Source organism: Pseudorca crassidens, chromosome 5 (assembly GCF_039906515.1).
Source record: "Pseudorca crassidens isolate mPseCra1 chromosome 5, mPseCra1.hap1, whole genome shotgun sequence".
Taxonomy (NCBI): Eukaryota; Metazoa; Chordata; class Mammalia; order Artiodactyla; family Delphinidae; genus Pseudorca; species Pseudorca crassidens.
The window spans coordinates 38343642-38361153 of record NC_090300.1 but is presented as its reverse complement, the minus strand read 5'-3'; the positions used below and the strand labels follow the sequence as shown (position 1 = coordinate 38361153).

The window sequence follows — 17512 nt, the reverse complement described above, 5'->3', positions numbered from 1 at the left end:
ATATAAATATAATCCTCTTGTATTATTATATTATAAATAAAAGACACATTTTTCATTTTCAACAAGAACTTTATTGAACGTATTCACCCTTTTGTTCCACCACCTTCTGCCATTTTTCAGGCAACTTCGTAATTCCATCTTCCCAAAACTTTTTATGTTTTTGAGGAAAGAACTATTCCAGGTGCCTTATACAGTCTTCCAGGGAATTGAAATTTTTTCCATTACAAGAATTTTGTAAAGACTGAAATAAATGGAAATCCAAAGGTGCAACGTCTGGCGAATACGGTGGGTGAATCAGAACTTCCCAGCCAAGCTATAACAACAGTTTTTGCCTGGTCATCAAAGAAACATGCAGTCTTGCGTTATTCTGATGGAAGATAATGTGTTTTCTGTTGACTAATTTTGGACGCTTTTGATGGAGTGCTGCTTTCAGTTGGTCTAACTGGGAGCAGTACTTGTTGGAATTAATTGTTTGGTTTTCTGGAAGGAGCTCATAATAGAGAACTCCCTTCCAATCCCACCATGTACACAACATCACCTTCTTTGGATGAAGATTGGCCTTTGGTTTGGTTGGTGGTGGTTCATTTCACTTGCCCCACAATCTCTTCCATTCCACATTATTGTACAGTATCCACTTTTCATCGCTTGTCACAATTTGTTTTAAAAATGGAACGTTTTCATTACGTTTAAGTAGAGAATCACATGCGAAAATACGGTCAGGAAGGTTTTTTCACTTAACTTATGTGGAACCTAAACATCAAAGCAATTAACATAACCAAGCTGGTGCAAATGATTTTCAGTGCTTGACTTGGATATTTTGAGTATATCGGCTATCTCCCACGTGGTATAATGTGATTGTTCTCAGTTAATGTCTCGATTTGATCCCTATCAACTTCAACTGGTCTACCCAACCGTGGAGCGTAGTCCACCGAGAAATCTCCAGCATGAAACTTTGCAAATTACTTTGACACGTTCAAACAGTCACAGCACCTTCTCCATACACTGCACAAATCCTTTTTGCGTTTTGGTTGCGTTTTTACCTTTCTTGAAATAATAAAGCATAATGTGCTGAAAATGTTGCTTTTTTCTTCCATCTTCAATATTAAAATGGCTATACAAAAATTCACCAATTTTGATAAATCTTTTTTAAAATGCACACTGATATGATAGCTGTCACATACAATTTAACAACATTGTTACGAATGAAGTTAAAGACAACTAAGTGCTATTAGATCCATCTTACGGAAAAAAACGAACGAAACTTTTGGCCAACCCAATATACACTGGAGTGGGAAAAAGAACTTGAAATTCCACTTTTATTCTAAAACAGTGAAATATGGTTATTACATATTTCACCTTTACAATTAATACATGTTGGAATCTTACAAGTATTAAAATTGAAGATTTTATTTATATATAAATACATAAATGGTACAAAACATTATCCCAAATTGGCAATATTTATAAAATCTATAAAAATATTTAATTTTCAGTATAAAATGGCCAACTACTTTGAGTCTAAGATAAATGAAGACATAGATTTAGGCCATTTAAGAAAGAAGGTCATGTCCATATTTTGGGAAAGGTCAAAGAATGCCAAAGAGCTTGACCTGTTACTGCATTAATGACTTCAGATTGTGCAGGTACATACTACACAGTAAAAACAATATACAGTGTAGAGAGCTTGGCCCAATCTGCTGAATGAAAAGGTAGAATAAAAAAAATGTAGCAGTCAGAGATTCCTATTACTAGTTCGTTTTACAGAAGACAATTCATACTTTCCGTCAACATTATCCCTTTACTCCTTGAAACTTTTCTTTGAGGTAGAGAACTGGGCCAGACTGCTGCTGAAAAGCAAGATGAGGAATGATGAGGCTAAAGTAACTTGAGAGAGGAGAAGAATCACGGAATTCTTGAACCGCTTGTCTTGGCTGCTTTGCCAGCTCTTGTAGAACAGAGACCAGTCTACTCTCCATGATCAACTCTTCATGTCATCTTAGGATTTTAATGTGTCTACATCCTTGGTTCCCACACAATAGGAAAATTAATTCTTTTAAAGAACTAAAATCAAAACAATCATGACTCAAACTTCAATGTAGTCCAATACAATTTCATACAAATATCAGTTAAATCACACAAAAATAAGTTTTCTTAAAAACTATTTTTATAAGTTTTAAATTCTAATGTTCCAAATGTTTCTTAATTATTTTATCCTAAGTTGCATTTGCAATGAATTGTAGTTGCTGCTATTACCTTTGTCCTTGATGAAGGAAAACATTAGGAGAATGGGTTGTTTTTAAGCTAACCGTATCTCCACTTGATGAATGTCGGGAAGGAGCTTTTCCACCCAAAAGAGACGTTTCTGCTTCTTTTATTTCCATTGCCCTTCTGTATAGTTCAGCAGCTTTTTCGAAATCCCCTTCTTCATAGCTTTGAGACAAAAAAAATTCTCAAAATGAGATTATAACCTTTTAACAATTTTAGATGATATTATAGAATACAGAAAAACAAGTTGTTGATAATTGCTCATTTTTTCCAGTGCATTCATTCAGGTAGACCAATAAAACAGAATACCCAAACTCTTCTCCTTTCTGTCTTGTGCTGTTAAGTGTCTCATAGGGGCACCATTAAGACTATGTTGTAATGGATGCAGTGAAACTGCTAAGGGAAGTTAGCATCCTGAGATAAACATAATGCAAAAATCAACATGTACTTAATGGTAAATCAGCTTTGAGGACAGCAAATTGCCTAGATTACCCTAGAGCCAGTTAGCTGCAAATGTAAACCGTCCTTCTCTATTTGCCGTGATACACTCCTCTACAAAACAGATCATGTCACCTTCATTCCACTCTGGATATTACTTCAGTATCTCTTGAAGTATATAGATCAACCCCAAACAACCCCTCCCACTACAAGAAAAAGCATATCAGCAATAAATATTTTGTGGTGCTCTATGATGAATCAAAGATGTTTTAAAAGGGGTTTTGGCTGCATGAGGAAAGTGAAAAATTCTTACCTAAGCACAGCTAAATTTTTTAATGTTTCTCCAACTCGAGGATGCATCCGACCCAGGCTGTCCTCATAAATCTTTAATGCTCTTTCATATAACGGCAAGGCCTCAATGTGTTTTTTCTTATTAAAAAAGAAACAATGGTCACTTGAACACACTGCGTTTCTGAAATTACTATTAAGGTATTCTAGACTAAGCTGACCTACTTGGGTAATAAGCACTTTTAAAAAGTTAATATCCTCCTACAAGATGTGGATAAACAGATTAATTTAGGAATAATAATGGGAGAAGCAGTATAATAAAAAGTCAGAAACTTCAGTTTTAGACTCGGCTTGGTATCCAATGACATTAATCCAATTATATAAGCACAAACCTGTTTTTGCCCACAGGGTACCATACCTGTTTTTCACTCATCACAGGCAAATGACAGAGCTTAAGAACAATATTAGATATAGAGATGTAGGGAGTCTCCAGAATTTAAAAAAACTAAGCCTATGCAATGAACTAAACACTCAGTGTTTTACACTAAGAGGAAGGGACTATCTTACAAATATAACTTCAATAATTTCTCAAGTATTAAAGGGAACATTAGTAGATAACCTAAATGTCCTTTAATTATTTTTACTGTGCCAGATCTAATACATGTTTACCTATATTTCATACGTTAAAACCATTCACTTATAAAGAATTACAGTGTGGGAACTTACCATTTGGCTATAAAGAACAGCTAAGTTCACCAAGGCAGTAGCTACACTAGGGTGCTTTGGGCCAAAGGATTTCTGCCGGATTTCAACAGCCAGCTCATACAAAGGTACAGCTTTGTCAAGTTTCCCCTAAAAAACAAAAGTGAAATCTAACAAAAATATTAAAGCAATAAATACTTTCTGATCAGAGCTTGTTCCATAAATATAATTTTCTATGAAAAAGTAATTTTGAGGAAAAAAGTTCAGAAGCATTTCCTCCCAATTTAATGGTTAAGTTTATAGACAACTGACATCAAATAGAACATGTAAGTACAGCTACACTGAATATGAAAACATTTTCTTTGATAACTCAGAAAGTCCTTTAGGATCATCCATTATTACTATTTCTGATGAAGTAAAAAGTATGTTTGCTACTGTACATAATTTAGAGATAGCATCAAAATAAGAACTTGTTTTCCACCAAATCCTTTCCAGATTATTCTTTCTTTTTACTTGAAAGTTAGGCAGAAATAGCAACTATGGATCCTTCATACTAAGACATCAACTTCAGTACCAGGAGGACCAGCAAGTTTCCCACAAACAAAGTCTAAATACAGTCTAACTCTGTAACTGTGCTAAATGAAAGCAGACTTCTCTGCTTCTCTTTTTTTTTTTTTTTTTTTGAGAACAGCTATAAACACTCCAAATATCACTCAGGCTAGAACCCTATGGTAAAGAATGGTTACATTTAATTGCAAGCAAAGAAAAGAAAGAATGAAATTAAAATGGTCATTTAACCAGCTACAAGAGACTCCTCCTTCAGCCCTAACATTTGGGTGATTCGTTATGTTTCTGGTAGCTTAACACAGCAAACCTAATCCTGGTTGAATTTTAGAACTTCTGAAATGTAACAGAAGAATAAGTTCTAATTAGAGTGCTGACAAATGCATTTGTATTTAGAATGTATTTTTAAAAACTAAACCAGTTAAGTCTGAAATAATATTTTTATTTATTTTTTAAAATTAATTTTTATTGGAGTATAATTGCTTTACAATGTTGTGTTAGTTTCTGCTGTACAGCAAAGTGAATCAGTTATACATATATCCCCTCTTTTTTAGACTTCCTTCCCATTTAGGTCACCACAGATCACTGAGTAGGGTTCCTTGTGCTGCTAAACAGTAGGTTCTCATTAGTTACCTATTTTATACATAGTAGTGTATATATGTCAATCTCAATCTCCCAGTTTGTCCCACCCTCCCCTTCCCCGCTTGGTAACCATAAGTTTATTCTCTACATCTGTGCCTCTATTTCTGCTTTGCCAGTAAGTTCATCTGTACCATTTTTCTAGATTCCACATAAAAGCAGTATTATACGATATTTATTTTTCTTTTTCCAACTTACTTCACTCTGTATGACAATCTCTAGGTCCATCCATATCTCTACAAATGGCACTATTTCATTCCTTTTTATGGCTGAGTAATATTCCATTGTATATATGTACCACATCTTCTTTACCATTCTTCTGTCGATGGGCATTTAGGTTACTTCTGTGTCCTGGCTATTGTAAATAGTGCTGCAATGAACATCGGGGTGCATACCTCCTTTTGAATTATGGTTTGCTCTGGAGATATGCCCAGGAGTGGGATTGCTGGGTCATATGGTAGTTGTCTTTTTAGTTTTTTAAGGAACCTCCATACTGTTCTCCATAGTGGCTGTATCAATTTACATTCCCACCAACAGTGCAAGAGGGTTCCCTTTTCTCCATACCCTCTCCAGCATTTGTTGTTTGTAGATTTTTTGATGATGGCCATTCTGACCTGTGTGAGGTGATGCCTCATTGTAGTTTTGATATGCATTTCTCTAATACTTAGTGATGTTGAGCATCTTTTCATGTGTTTGTTGGCCATCTGTATGTCTTTGGAGAAATGTCTATTTAGGTCTTCTGTCGATTTTTGGATTGGGTTGTTTGTTTTTTTGTTATTGAGCTGCATGAGCTATCTGTGTATTTTGGAGATTAATCCCTTGTCATTTGCTTTGTTTGCAAATATTTTCTCCCATTCTGAGGGTTGTCTTTTTGTTTTTTTAAGGTTTCCTTTGCTGTGCAAAAGCTTTTAAGTTTAATCAGGTCCCATTTGCTTATTTTTGTTTTTATTTTCATTAATCTAGGAGGTGGATCATAAAAGATCTTGCTGCGATTTATGTCAAAGAATGTTCTATGTTTTCCTCTAAGAGTTTGATAGTGTCTGGCCTTACATTTAGGTGTTTAATCTATTTTGAGTTTCTTTTTGTGTATGGTGTAAGGGAGTGTTCTAATTTCATTCTTTTGCATGTAGCTGTCCAGTTTTCCCAGCACCACTTATTGAAGAGGCTGTCTTTTCTCCATTGTATATTCTTGCCTCCTTTGTCATAGATTAGGTGACCGTAGGTGTGTGTGTTTATCTCTGGGTTTTCTATTCTGTTCCATTGATCTATATGTCTGTTTTTGTGCCAGTATCATACTGTCCTGATTACTGTAGCTTTGTAGTATAGTCTGAAGTCAGGGAGCCTTATTTCTCCAGCTCTGGTTTTCTTTCTCAAGATTGCTTTGGTTATTCGGGGTCCTTTGTGTCTCCATACAAATTGTAAAATTTTTTGTTCTAATTCTGTGAAAAATGCCATTGGTAATTTGATAGGGATTGCACTGAATCTGTAGATTGCTTTGGATAGTATAGTCATTTTCACAATATTGATTCTTCCCATCCAAGTACATGGTTTATCTCTCCATCTGTTTGTGTCTCTTTGATGAAGTAATATTTTAAATGTTCTACTCAGCTACTTGTTTAAAAATTAAATCACTATGATTTAAAAGCTCATAGGAATAGTCTATCCATCAGAAGATAAATTATTTTGCTAATAGCAATTATGGCTTAATTGGTATATTATAAAACACATGTAGGCATGCCAAGGATTACTTACCATTTTCTTATACAAGACTGCAAGATGCTTCACTGTATAAGCCAAAGAAGGGTGATCAGGAGCTAATGCTCGTCTCCGAATGTCTAAGGCTCTTTCATAAAGTTCTTCTGCTTTATCATACTGTTTCTTTTCATTGCATAGAGCCGCCAGATTATTCAAAGACTGGGCACAGTCAGGGTGATCTGGTCCTAGAACTCGCTCCCTCATCTCCAAGGAACGCTTCAGAAACTGGTCAGCTGTTCTATGAACAAAAGCCACAAATGGTTTAAACAATTTATTCTCTAGAAGTGAGAATCCCTAGCCATAGTTAGGTGGAGAACTGAAGCACTTTTATTCTTAAATCCAAGATAGTTAAAATGAAGGATTCAGCTCAAAATCCTCTCCCCCTCTTTCCCACCCCCTCATCTCTTCCTGCCCTTTTCCAAAAACTAAAAATGCTTTCCTGATAGTGTGAAAGCCTAAAGTATCTGGACGATTGTCTCAATTCTCCACTTCATTTCTAAAAGACAAACCCATAAATAGTTTCCAAAACAAATTTTTTTATCTTTAAAAATTACTAGGCCAAACTCAAAACATTTTGGTATTCTTTCTTTCTCCCTTTGTAGTACTAAATAATTTTTAATTAAAGAACCCTTTGTGAAGTGGGCTAAATATTGTTGTGTTTTTCTGGTATCCAAAGTGTCAAATTTGTTATATTTTTCTGACATACAAAGAAGTCCAAAAACACCTCTTTGTCATACATATTAATGCCTTTGTGAGTCTTTATGCTCAAATAAACTGAAGAATAAAACTAGCAGCCATCTACATTCTTTAGTCCCAAGTTTGTTCTTATGTGAGATCTTATGTACAATATCTACACAAACTCACTTTTCATAAACATATAAAACATACTAGGGAAGCTAGAGAATAACTTTTTAGTTACTAAAGAAACAATGTGAAAGGAAACAGTAGAGAAAATGTCATGGTCCTTGTTAAGTGTGGCCATGTTCATAACATACCATACATGAAATTCGGCATGGTTTCTATCAATTTTTTCCAGCTTAGCTTGATATTAATGTAAAACAGCTTTGTATCTAAGAGACAAAATGGATACCTGTTTTCATTATTAACACCAAGGTACTCACTCCAGGTTGTTCTGAAGATAGTAGAGCACACCCAGTTCATTGAGGGTCCGAGCATTGTCAGGTGTATCCTTACCTAACGTGAGCTCTTCTAACTGTAGGGCCCGTCTACGTAAAAGGGCAAATCCATACTGCAGCAAACACAAGAAATGCACAACAATCACCAAGTAAGTGCAATCTTTGATTCTGAAGCAATATACTAGGGTTCTGAAAAAATCCTTTCTCCTTTTTTTTCCCTTTAAAGTAGATTACAATTACTTTAAGTATCATACTGAATTAATCTAATGATTTATGAAAATATATATACTTCCATGTAGCATCACATTCTTAAATTCATTAAAAAACTATTTTGTGAAAATAATTATGAGATTATTTTAGCAAAATGAACTGAATCCCAAAGTGCTTCAAAAAGATTAGGAAACAATTAACATGCATATATTTATTAACCCTATTACTAAACATTTAAATATCGGGTACTTAAAATTGCAAATAGCACTTGCAACTAGAAGACAAATAAGTCCTGGAGCTCAAATGTACAGCATAGCGAATACAAGCAAAAATACTGTATTAAAATCATCAAACTTGCTAAGAGACTAGATCTTAATTATTCCCACCACAAAAAAGAAATGATAATTATGTGATGTGATAGAGGTGTTAGCTAACGCTATGGTAATAATCATATTACAATATATAAATGCATCAGATAAGCATGTTGTACATCTTAAATTTACACAATGTTAGATGTCAAATATATTTCAATTTAAAAAATTGTACATAGCATTTTAAGTTAAAACAAACAAATATGCTATATTTAGATCTTACTAGCAGCTTAGATAAATGAAAAATTTTTTGCACTCAAGGGTAATAATTTCTTGGCATTTGAATCTAACATAAAGTGTTTACTAAATTTTTTTTATTCTGTTTTCCAACCCTTTAAAGAATTGATACAGCTTTTAAGTCCATCTTCTAAAATCTTAATTAACTTTAAATTAACTGAATAGTTCTACTTTTTAAAAATTAAAAAAAATCCCCAGATTTATTGATATAATTGACATATAACATTGTGTAAGTTTAAAGTGTAAAACATGATGATACGTATGTAGTGTAAAATGATTACCACAATACATAGTTCCACTTTTTAAAAGTCTACTAATTTGTACTTCTCAGTGATACTAATATTTAAACATGTATTATAAATAAGAAAATGTTAATCAGTACTTCCGTAGAAGTCACTTTAAAATCTAAAGTTCTTAAATATGTGAGGTTTATGCATCTACATTATGATATTCAGAGATGTTCTAATCCCTTTTTGTTCAAAACACAACACAAAAGAAATCTGCATTACCAAGTTGCCTTTTCTCCTTGTAGCTTTCTGACGAATTTTAAAAGATTTTTTTCTAAAATGTTCAGCTTGTTCATATCTTAAAAAAAAAAAAAAAGTCAAACGAAAGAAACATATGTCCAAAGTGTCATACTTCAGTGAAATGAAACCACCAGTGTAAAGTTTTTTTGGCTTATTAAATACAGGATTATTTCTAGAAGTGATAGTCATATGGAATTAAAAATCTTTAACAAAAACTTTCATAAAACAAAATCTAACAAAATAAATCTAGTCCTCCAAGTAGCTGACATTTAACTGTTTTTAACTGATTAAACTCATTTTGAATCTCTAAAGGGTGATCTAACTAAATGAAAATCCAAAACTTTAGTTTGCTATATCAGCTTCCACACAGGTTATTTTTTTGTCAAATAGAAATGTGAAAATCACACAAAATCTGTGTGAAACAATACTTCTAGAAGTTAAAAGAAAAAAATCCAATATGTATCATTTCTGACTGAGCAAAACAAATGATTTCACATAGAGGAAGAGATATCATTCGGAGGGATTATTATACTAGGGATCAGCAAACTTCTTCTGTAAAAGGCTAGATAGTAAACATTTCAGGCTTTGTGGGTCCCGTGGTCTCTGTTGCAAATACAAAACTGCTGTTGAAGCATGGAAGCGACCACAGACAACATGTAAATGAAAAAATGTGGCTGTGTTACACTACAACTCTACGTCCCAAACAGGGGACCTTCTGGACTTGGCATGTGGGCAACAGTTTGCTGCCCCCTGTATTAGTAGTACACTCAATATTACAGAGTTAGCGAAGAAGCCCGGTTTCAAACCGAACTATATGACTCCAAAGTCCATGCTCTATCCTTTGCACATCTTGAAATAGAGATGAATCTTGTAGTTCTAATATTCTGTTCACCCCCCAGACCAAGAATAATATTTGAACATGATGGATTCGAAAGAATATAGGATAAGGAAAATATGGGATATGGAAAAATACACAGCCACAAAACAAAGCCTCCCACATAAGTATATTAAGAACTGTAACTCCCTGTCATAAAACCAGAGAATTACCAATTGAAATCTTACTTATTTTGTTTCTGGTACAAAGTTGCAAGTGCTTCAAGTTCGCGAGCAATATGTGGATGGTCCGCACCATAGGCATTTTCTGAGATTTCCAATGCCTGTTTATATAGTTGTTCAGCATTGCCAAACTTCTTCCACTGCACGTACACACTTGCTAGTTGGTGGAGGGACTGAGCTACTTGTGGGTGATCTGGATCTAAAGCTGTTTCTCGAATTTCTAGAGACCTCTGCAAAGGCACCACAGCCTGGGGGAAGAAAAAGGTTAAAGGCCAATTAAAGTGAGTGAAATGCTGTAAGATCTGATTAGCACAACAAATAAAAGCTGCATTAACTCCTAGGAAGGAGAGAAGAGTAAACATGAAAACCCACACAGTCTCTAACTCCCTGTTGAAGTTACCTGACTGAGAAGGCCTAGATCCTTGAGAAATCGCCCCAGGGTTTCATAAAGGTCAGCTAAGCAAATCATGCTCTCCTCGCCTTCACAGTTTTTCTCATACTGCTTCAATGAATCAAAGTATTCTGCTGCCATCGCGCTTTTGTCTTTACCAACAAACTGCCAGTAACTCAGCAACTCAGCAAAGTGTCCTCTGTTGCAACAAATAACAGTTATTTAATGAAAAAGAAACTTTAAACCCCACTATTGAGTGAAGATGCCATAATTCATATCAAGCTATCGATAGTTTATTAGTAGGCTAGTCCAGTGTAGTGAAGTAAGGGTGTAGACTGGAACTGCCATCTGAGTCCACAGCAGCCTAGCTGTGTGCTCTCTTACACCTCATCATCCTCATCTGCAGAAGAGGCACACCGACACCACCTGCCTCAGGTGTTACTGTAAGGAGATTATGGCCTGTAGCAAGTACTCCATAGTGTTGGCTGTTACCATTAATATCATTATGGTTACTCACCAATGGAAACCTATCATAACCCTGTTTAGACATTTCATGATATGCAGTCAACTGCTGAGTTCACCCCAAAATTATTTTAAATGATAGAAATCAGAACAGAAGACTAATGAAACACAGGCAAACTGTCAGAATATCTGCTTTGTATTTTCATCAAGGAATTGAATGATAAAAGTAAGCTTATTCATCTATTGATGGTATTAAGAAGGATGGGAGAGATGGTAAACTAAAGGATGAATCTGATTTCAAATGAAATCATGAAAAACTGGGATGAGATCAGAAATAATCTATAAGGTGAAACAAAGAAATTTGAGAGAGTTCACTAAGAAGTAAAACAAATTATGCACCTAAATTATGAGAAGTGGGTATGAGGAGAAGATGGCGGAAGAGTAAGACACGGAGATCACCTTCCTCCCCACAGATACACAAGAAATACATCTACACGAGGAACAACTCCTACAGAACACCTACTGAACGCTGGCAGAAGTCCTCAGACGTCCCAAAAGGCAAGAAAGTCCCCATGTACCTGGAAAGGGCAAAAGAAAAAAGAATAAACAAAGACAAAATGATAGGGACGGGACCTGCACCAGTGGGAGGGAGCTGTGAAGGAAGAAAGGTTCCACACACTAGGAAGCCCCATCGCGGGCGGACACTGCGGGTGGCGAAGGGGGAAAGCTTCGGAGCCAAGGAGGAGAGCACAGCAACAGGGGTGCGGGGGGCAAAGCGGAGAGATTCCCGCACAGAGGATCGGTGCCGACCGGCGCTCACCAGACCGAGAGGCTTGTCTGCTCACCAGCCGGGGCGGGCAGGGCTGGGAGCTGAGGCTCGGGCTTCGGTCGGAGCACAGGGAGAGGACTGGGGTTGGCGGCGTGAACACTGCCTGCAGAGGGTTAGTGCACCACGGGGAGGGAGTCCGGGAAAAGTCTGGACCTGCCGAAGAGGCAAGAGACTTTTTCTTCCCTCTATGTTTCCTGGTGCGGAGGAGAGGGGATTAAGAGCTCTGCTTAAAGGAGCTTCAGAGACGGGTGTGAGCCGCGGCTAACATCGCGGACCCCAGAGACGGGCATGAGACGCTAAGGCTGCTGCTGCCGACACCAGGAAGCCTGTATGCGAGCACAGGTCACTATCCATAACCCCCTTCCGGGGAGCCTGTGCAGCCCGCCACTGCCAGGGTCCCGGGATCCAGGGACAACTTCCCCGGGAAAACACACGGCGCGCCTCAGACTGGTGCAACATCACGATGGCCTCTGCCGCCGCAGGCTAGCCCCGCACTCCGTACCCCTCCCTCCCCACGGCCTGAGTGAGCCACAGTCCGAGAAGCAGCTGCTCCTTTAACCCCGTCCTGTCTGAGCGAAGAACAGACGCCCTCCGGCGACTTACACGCAGAGACGGGGCCAAATCCAAAACTGAGCCCCTGGAGCTGTGAGAACAAAGAAGAGAAAGGGAAATCTCTCCCAGCAGCCTCAGAAGCAGCGGATTAAAGCTCCACAATCAACTTGATGTACCCTGCATCTGTGGAATACATGAATAGACAACGAATCTTCCCAAATTAAGGAGGTGGACTTTGAGAGCAAGATATATTATTATTTCCCCTTTTCCTCTTTTTGTGAGTGTGTATGTGTATGTTTCTGTGTGAGATTTTGTCTGTATAGCTTTGCTTCCACCATTTGTCCTAGGGTTCTATCCGTCCGTTTTTTTTTTGTTTTTTTCTTTATTAAAAAAATTTTTTTTCTTAATAATTATTTTTTATTTTAATAACTTTGTTATTTTATCTTTCTTTTCTTTTCTTTCCTTCTTTCTTTCCTTCCCTCCCTCCATCCCTCGCTTCTTTCTTTCTCCCTCTCTCTCACTCTCTCTCTCTCCCTCCCTCCCTCCCTCCCTCCCTCCCTCTCTCTCTCTCTCTCTCTCTTTCTTTCTTTTGCTCTTCTTTTTCTCCCTTTAATTCTGAGTGGTGTGGATGAAAGGCTCTTGGTGCTGCAGCCAGGAGTCAGTGCTGTGCCTCTGAGGTGGGAAAGCCAACTTCAGGACACTGGTCCACAAGAGACCTCCCAGCTCCACATAATATCAAACGGTGAAAATCTCCCAGATATCTCCATCTCAACACCAGCACCCAGCTTCACCCAACGACCAGCAAGCTACAGTGCTGGAAAACCTATGCCAAACAACTAGCAAAACAGGAACACAACCCCACCCATTAGCAGAGAGGCTGCCTAAAATCATAGTAAGTCCACAGACACCCCAAAACACACCACCAGACGTGGACCTGCCCACCAGAAAGACAAGATCCAGCCTCATCCACAAGAACAAAGGCACTAGTCCCCTCCACCAGGAAGCCTACACAACCCACTGAACCAACCTTAGCCACTGGGGACAGACACCAAAAACAACGGGAACTACGAACCTGCAGCCTGCAGGTTCCCAACACAGTAAGACCCAACACAGTAAGACCCCAAACACAGTAAGATAAGCAAAATGAGAAGACAGAAAAACACACAACAGATGAAGGAGCAAAGTAAAAACACACCAAACCTAACAAATGAAGAGGAAATAGGCAGTCTACCTGAAAAAGAATTCAGCATAATGATAGTAAAGATGATCCAAAATCTTGGAAATAGAATAGACAAAATGCAAGAAACATTTAACCAGTACCTAAGAGAACTAAAGATGAAACAAGCAATGATGAACACAATAAATGAAATTTAAAATGCTCTAGATGGATCAACAGCAGAATAACTGAAGCAGAAGAACGGATAAGTGACCTGGAAGATAAAATAGTGGAAATAACTACTGCAGAGCAGAATAAAGAAAAAAGAATGAAAAGAACTGAGGACAGTCTCAGAGACTTCTGGGACAATACTAAACGCATCAACATTCGAATTATAGGGGTTCCAGAAGAAGAAGAGAAAAAGAAAGGGACTGAGAAAATATTTGAAGAGATTATAGTTGAAAACTTCCCTAATATGGGAAAGGAAACAGTTAATCAAGTCAAGGAAGCACAGAAAGTCCCATACAGGATAAATCCAAGGAGAAATATGCCAAGACACATACTAATGAAACTGTCAAAAATTAAATACAAAGAAAACATATTAAAAGCAGCAAGGGAAAAACAAGAAATAACACAAAAGGGAATCCCCATAAGGTTAACAGCTGATGTTTCAGCAGAAACTCTGCAAGCCAGAAGGGACTGGCAGGACATATTTAAAGTGATGAAGGGGAAAAACCTGCAACCAAGATTACTCTACCCAGCAAGGATCTCATTCAGATTTGATGGAGAAATTAAAACCTTTACAGACAAGCAAAAGCTGAGAGAGTTCAGCACCACCAAACCAGCTTTACAGCAAATGCTACAGGAACTTCTCTAGACAAGAAACACAAGAGAAGGAAAAGACCTACAATAATGAATGCAAAACAATTAATTAAATGGGAATAGGAACATATATATCGATAATTACCTTAAATGTAAATGGACTAAATGCTCCCACCAAAAGACACAGATTGGCTGAATGGATACAAAAACAAGACCCATATATATGTGGCCTACAAGAGACCTACTTCAGACCTAGAGACACATACAGACTGAAAGTAAGGGGTTGGAAAAAGATATTCCATGCAAATGCAAACCAAAAGAAAGCTGGAGTAGCAGTCCTCCTATCAGACAAAATAGACTTTAAAATAAAGACTATTACAAGAGACAAAGAAGGACACTACATAATGATCAAGGGATCGATCCAAGAAGACGATATAACAATTGTAAATATGTATGCACCCAACATAGGAGCACCTCAATACATAAGGCAAATACTAACAGCCATAAAAGGGGAAATCGACAGTAACACATTCATAGTAGGGGACTTTAACACCCCACCTTCACCAATGGACAGATCATCCAAAATGAAAATAAATAAGGAAACACAAGCTTTAAATGATACATTAAACAAGATGGACTTAATTGATATTTATAGGACATTCCATCCCAAAACAACAGAATGCACAATTTTCTCAAGTACTCATTGAACATTCTCCAGGACAGATCATATCTTGGGTCACAAATCAAGCCTTGGTAAATTTAAGAAAATTGAAATTGTATCAAGTATCTTTTCCGACCACAACACTATGAGACTAGATATAAATTACAGGAAAAGATCTGTAAAAAATACAAACACATAGAGGCAAAGCAATACACTACTTAATAACGAAGTGATCACTGAAGAAATAAAGAGGAAATAAAAAATACCTAGAAACAAATGACAATGGAGACACGACGACCCAAAATCTATGGGATGCAGCAAAACGAGTTCTAAGAGGGAAGTTTATAGCAATACAATCCTACCTTAAGAAACAGGGAACATCTCGAATAAACAACCTAACCTTGCACCTAAAGCAATCAGAGAAAGAAGAACAAAAATACCCCAAAGTTAGCAGAAGGAAAGAAATCATAAAAATCAGAACAGAAATAAATGAAGAAATGAAGGAAATGATAGCAAAGATCAATAAAACTCAAAGCTGGTTCTTTGAGAAGATAAACAAAATTGATAAACCATTAGCCAGACTCATCAACAAAAAAAGGGAGAAGACTCAAATCAATAGAATTAGAAATGAAAAAGGAGAAGTAACAATTGACACTGCAGAAATAAAAAAGATCATGAGAGATTACTACAAGCAACTCTATGCCAATAAAGTGGACAACCTGGAAGAAATGGACAAATTCTTAGAAATGCACAATCTTCCGAGACTGAACCAGGAAGAAATAGAAAATATGAACAGACCAATCACAAGCACTGAAATTGAAACTGTGATTAAAAATCTTCCAACAAACAAAAGCCCAGGACCAGATGGCTTCACAGGCGAATTCTATCAAACATTTGGAGAAGAGCTAACACCTATTCTTCTCAAACTCTTCCAAAATATAGCAGAGGGAGGAACACTCCCAAACTCATTCTACGAGGCCACCATCACCTTGATACCAAAACCAGGCAAGGATGTCACAATGAAAGAAAACTACAGGCTAATATCACTGATAAACATAGATGCAAAAACCCTCAACAAAATACTAGCAAACAGAATCCAACAGCACATTAAAAGGATCATACACCATGATCAAGTGGGGTTAACTGCAGGAATGCAAGGATTTTTCAATATATGCAAATCAATCAATGTGATACACCATATTAACAAACTGAAGGAGAAAAACCATATGATCATCTCAATAGATGCAGAGAAAGCTTTCGACAAAATTCAATACCCATTTATGATAAAAACCCTGCAGAAAGTAGGCATAGAGGGAACTTTCCTCAACATAATAAAGGCCATATATGACAAGCCCACAGCCAACATCGTCTTCAATGGTGATAAACTGAAAGCATTTCCACTAAGATCAGGAACAAGACAAGGTTGCCCACTCTCACCACTCTTATTCAACATAGTTTTTAAAGTTTTAGCCACAGCAATCAGAGAAGAAAAGGAAATAAAAGGAATCCAAATCAGAAAAGAAGCAGTAAAGCCGTCACTGTTTTCAGATGACATGACACTATACATAGAGAATCCTAAAGATGCTACCAGAAAACTACTAGAGCTAATCAATGAATTTGGTAAAGTAGCAGAATACAAAATTAATGCACAGAAATCTCTTGCATTCCTATACACTAATGATGAAAAATCTGAAAGTGAAAGCAAGAAAACACTCCCATTTACCACTGCAACATAAAGAATAAAATATCTAGGAATAAACCTACCTAACGAGACAAAAGACCTGTATGCAGAAAATTATAAGACACTGATGAAAGAAATTAAAGATGATACAAATAGATGGAGAGATATACCATGTTCTTGGATTGGAAGAATCAACATTGTGAAAATGACTCTACTACCGAAAGCAATCTACGGATTCAATGCAATCCCTATCAAACTACCACTGGCATTTTTCACAGAACTAGAACAAAAAATTTCACAATTTGTATGGAAACACAAAAGACCCCGAATAGCCAAAGCAATCTTGAGAACGAAAAATGGAGCTGGAGGAATCAGGCTCCCTGACTTCAGACTATACTACAAAGTTACAGTAATCAAGACAGTATGGTACTGGCATAAAAACGGAAAGACAGATCAATGGAACAGGATAGAAAGCCCAGAGATAAACCCACGCACATATGGTCACCTTATCTTTGATAAAGGAGGCAGGAATGTACAGTGAAGAAAGGACAGTCTCTTCAATAAGTGGTACTGGGAAAACTGGAGAGGTACATGTAAAAGTATAAGATTAGATCACTCCCTAACACCATACACAAAAATAAGCTCAAAATGGATTAAAGACCTAAATGTAAGGCCAGAAACTATCAAACTCTTAGAGGAAAACATAGGCAGAACACTCTGTGACATAAATCACAGCAAGATCCTTTTTGACCCACCTCCTAGAGAAATGG

At 37.0% G+C, this 17512-nt stretch overlaps 1 protein-coding gene across 7 annotated transcripts in view; it reads right to left on the bottom strand.

Annotated features, from left to right (window-relative positions):
- Window positions 1–1391: 1391 nt before the first annotated feature.
- The window catches only part of NPHP3 (nephrocystin 3), a 50485-nt gene continuing 34364 nt past the window's right edge, over window positions 1392–17512 (bottom strand). For 2 of the 7 annotated variants that reach the window (XM_067737787.1, XM_067737791.1), the window contains exons 20-28: window positions 10589–10778; window positions 10195–10436; window positions 9115–9190; window positions 7773–7900; window positions 6649–6889; window positions 3718–3843; window positions 3017–3132; window positions 2254–2430; window positions 1392–2061 (exon numbers count right to left, since the gene is read on the bottom strand). In XM_067737787.1, coding sequence (XP_067593888.1) covers window positions 1992–2061; window positions 2254–2430; window positions 3017–3132; window positions 3718–3843; window positions 6649–6889; window positions 7773–7900; window positions 9115–9190; window positions 10195–10436; window positions 10589–10778 — 1366 coding nt within the window. In that variant the 3' untranslated portion in view covers window positions 1392–1991. Of the gene's footprint in view, window positions 2431–3016; window positions 3133–3717; window positions 3864–6648; window positions 6890–7646; window positions 7722–7772; window positions 7901–9114; window positions 9191–10194; window positions 10437–10588; window positions 10779–17512 lie in introns of those variants that run through there. The other 5 variants (XM_067737788.1, XM_067737789.1, XM_067737790.1 and 2 more) reach the window with 5 other exon arrangements.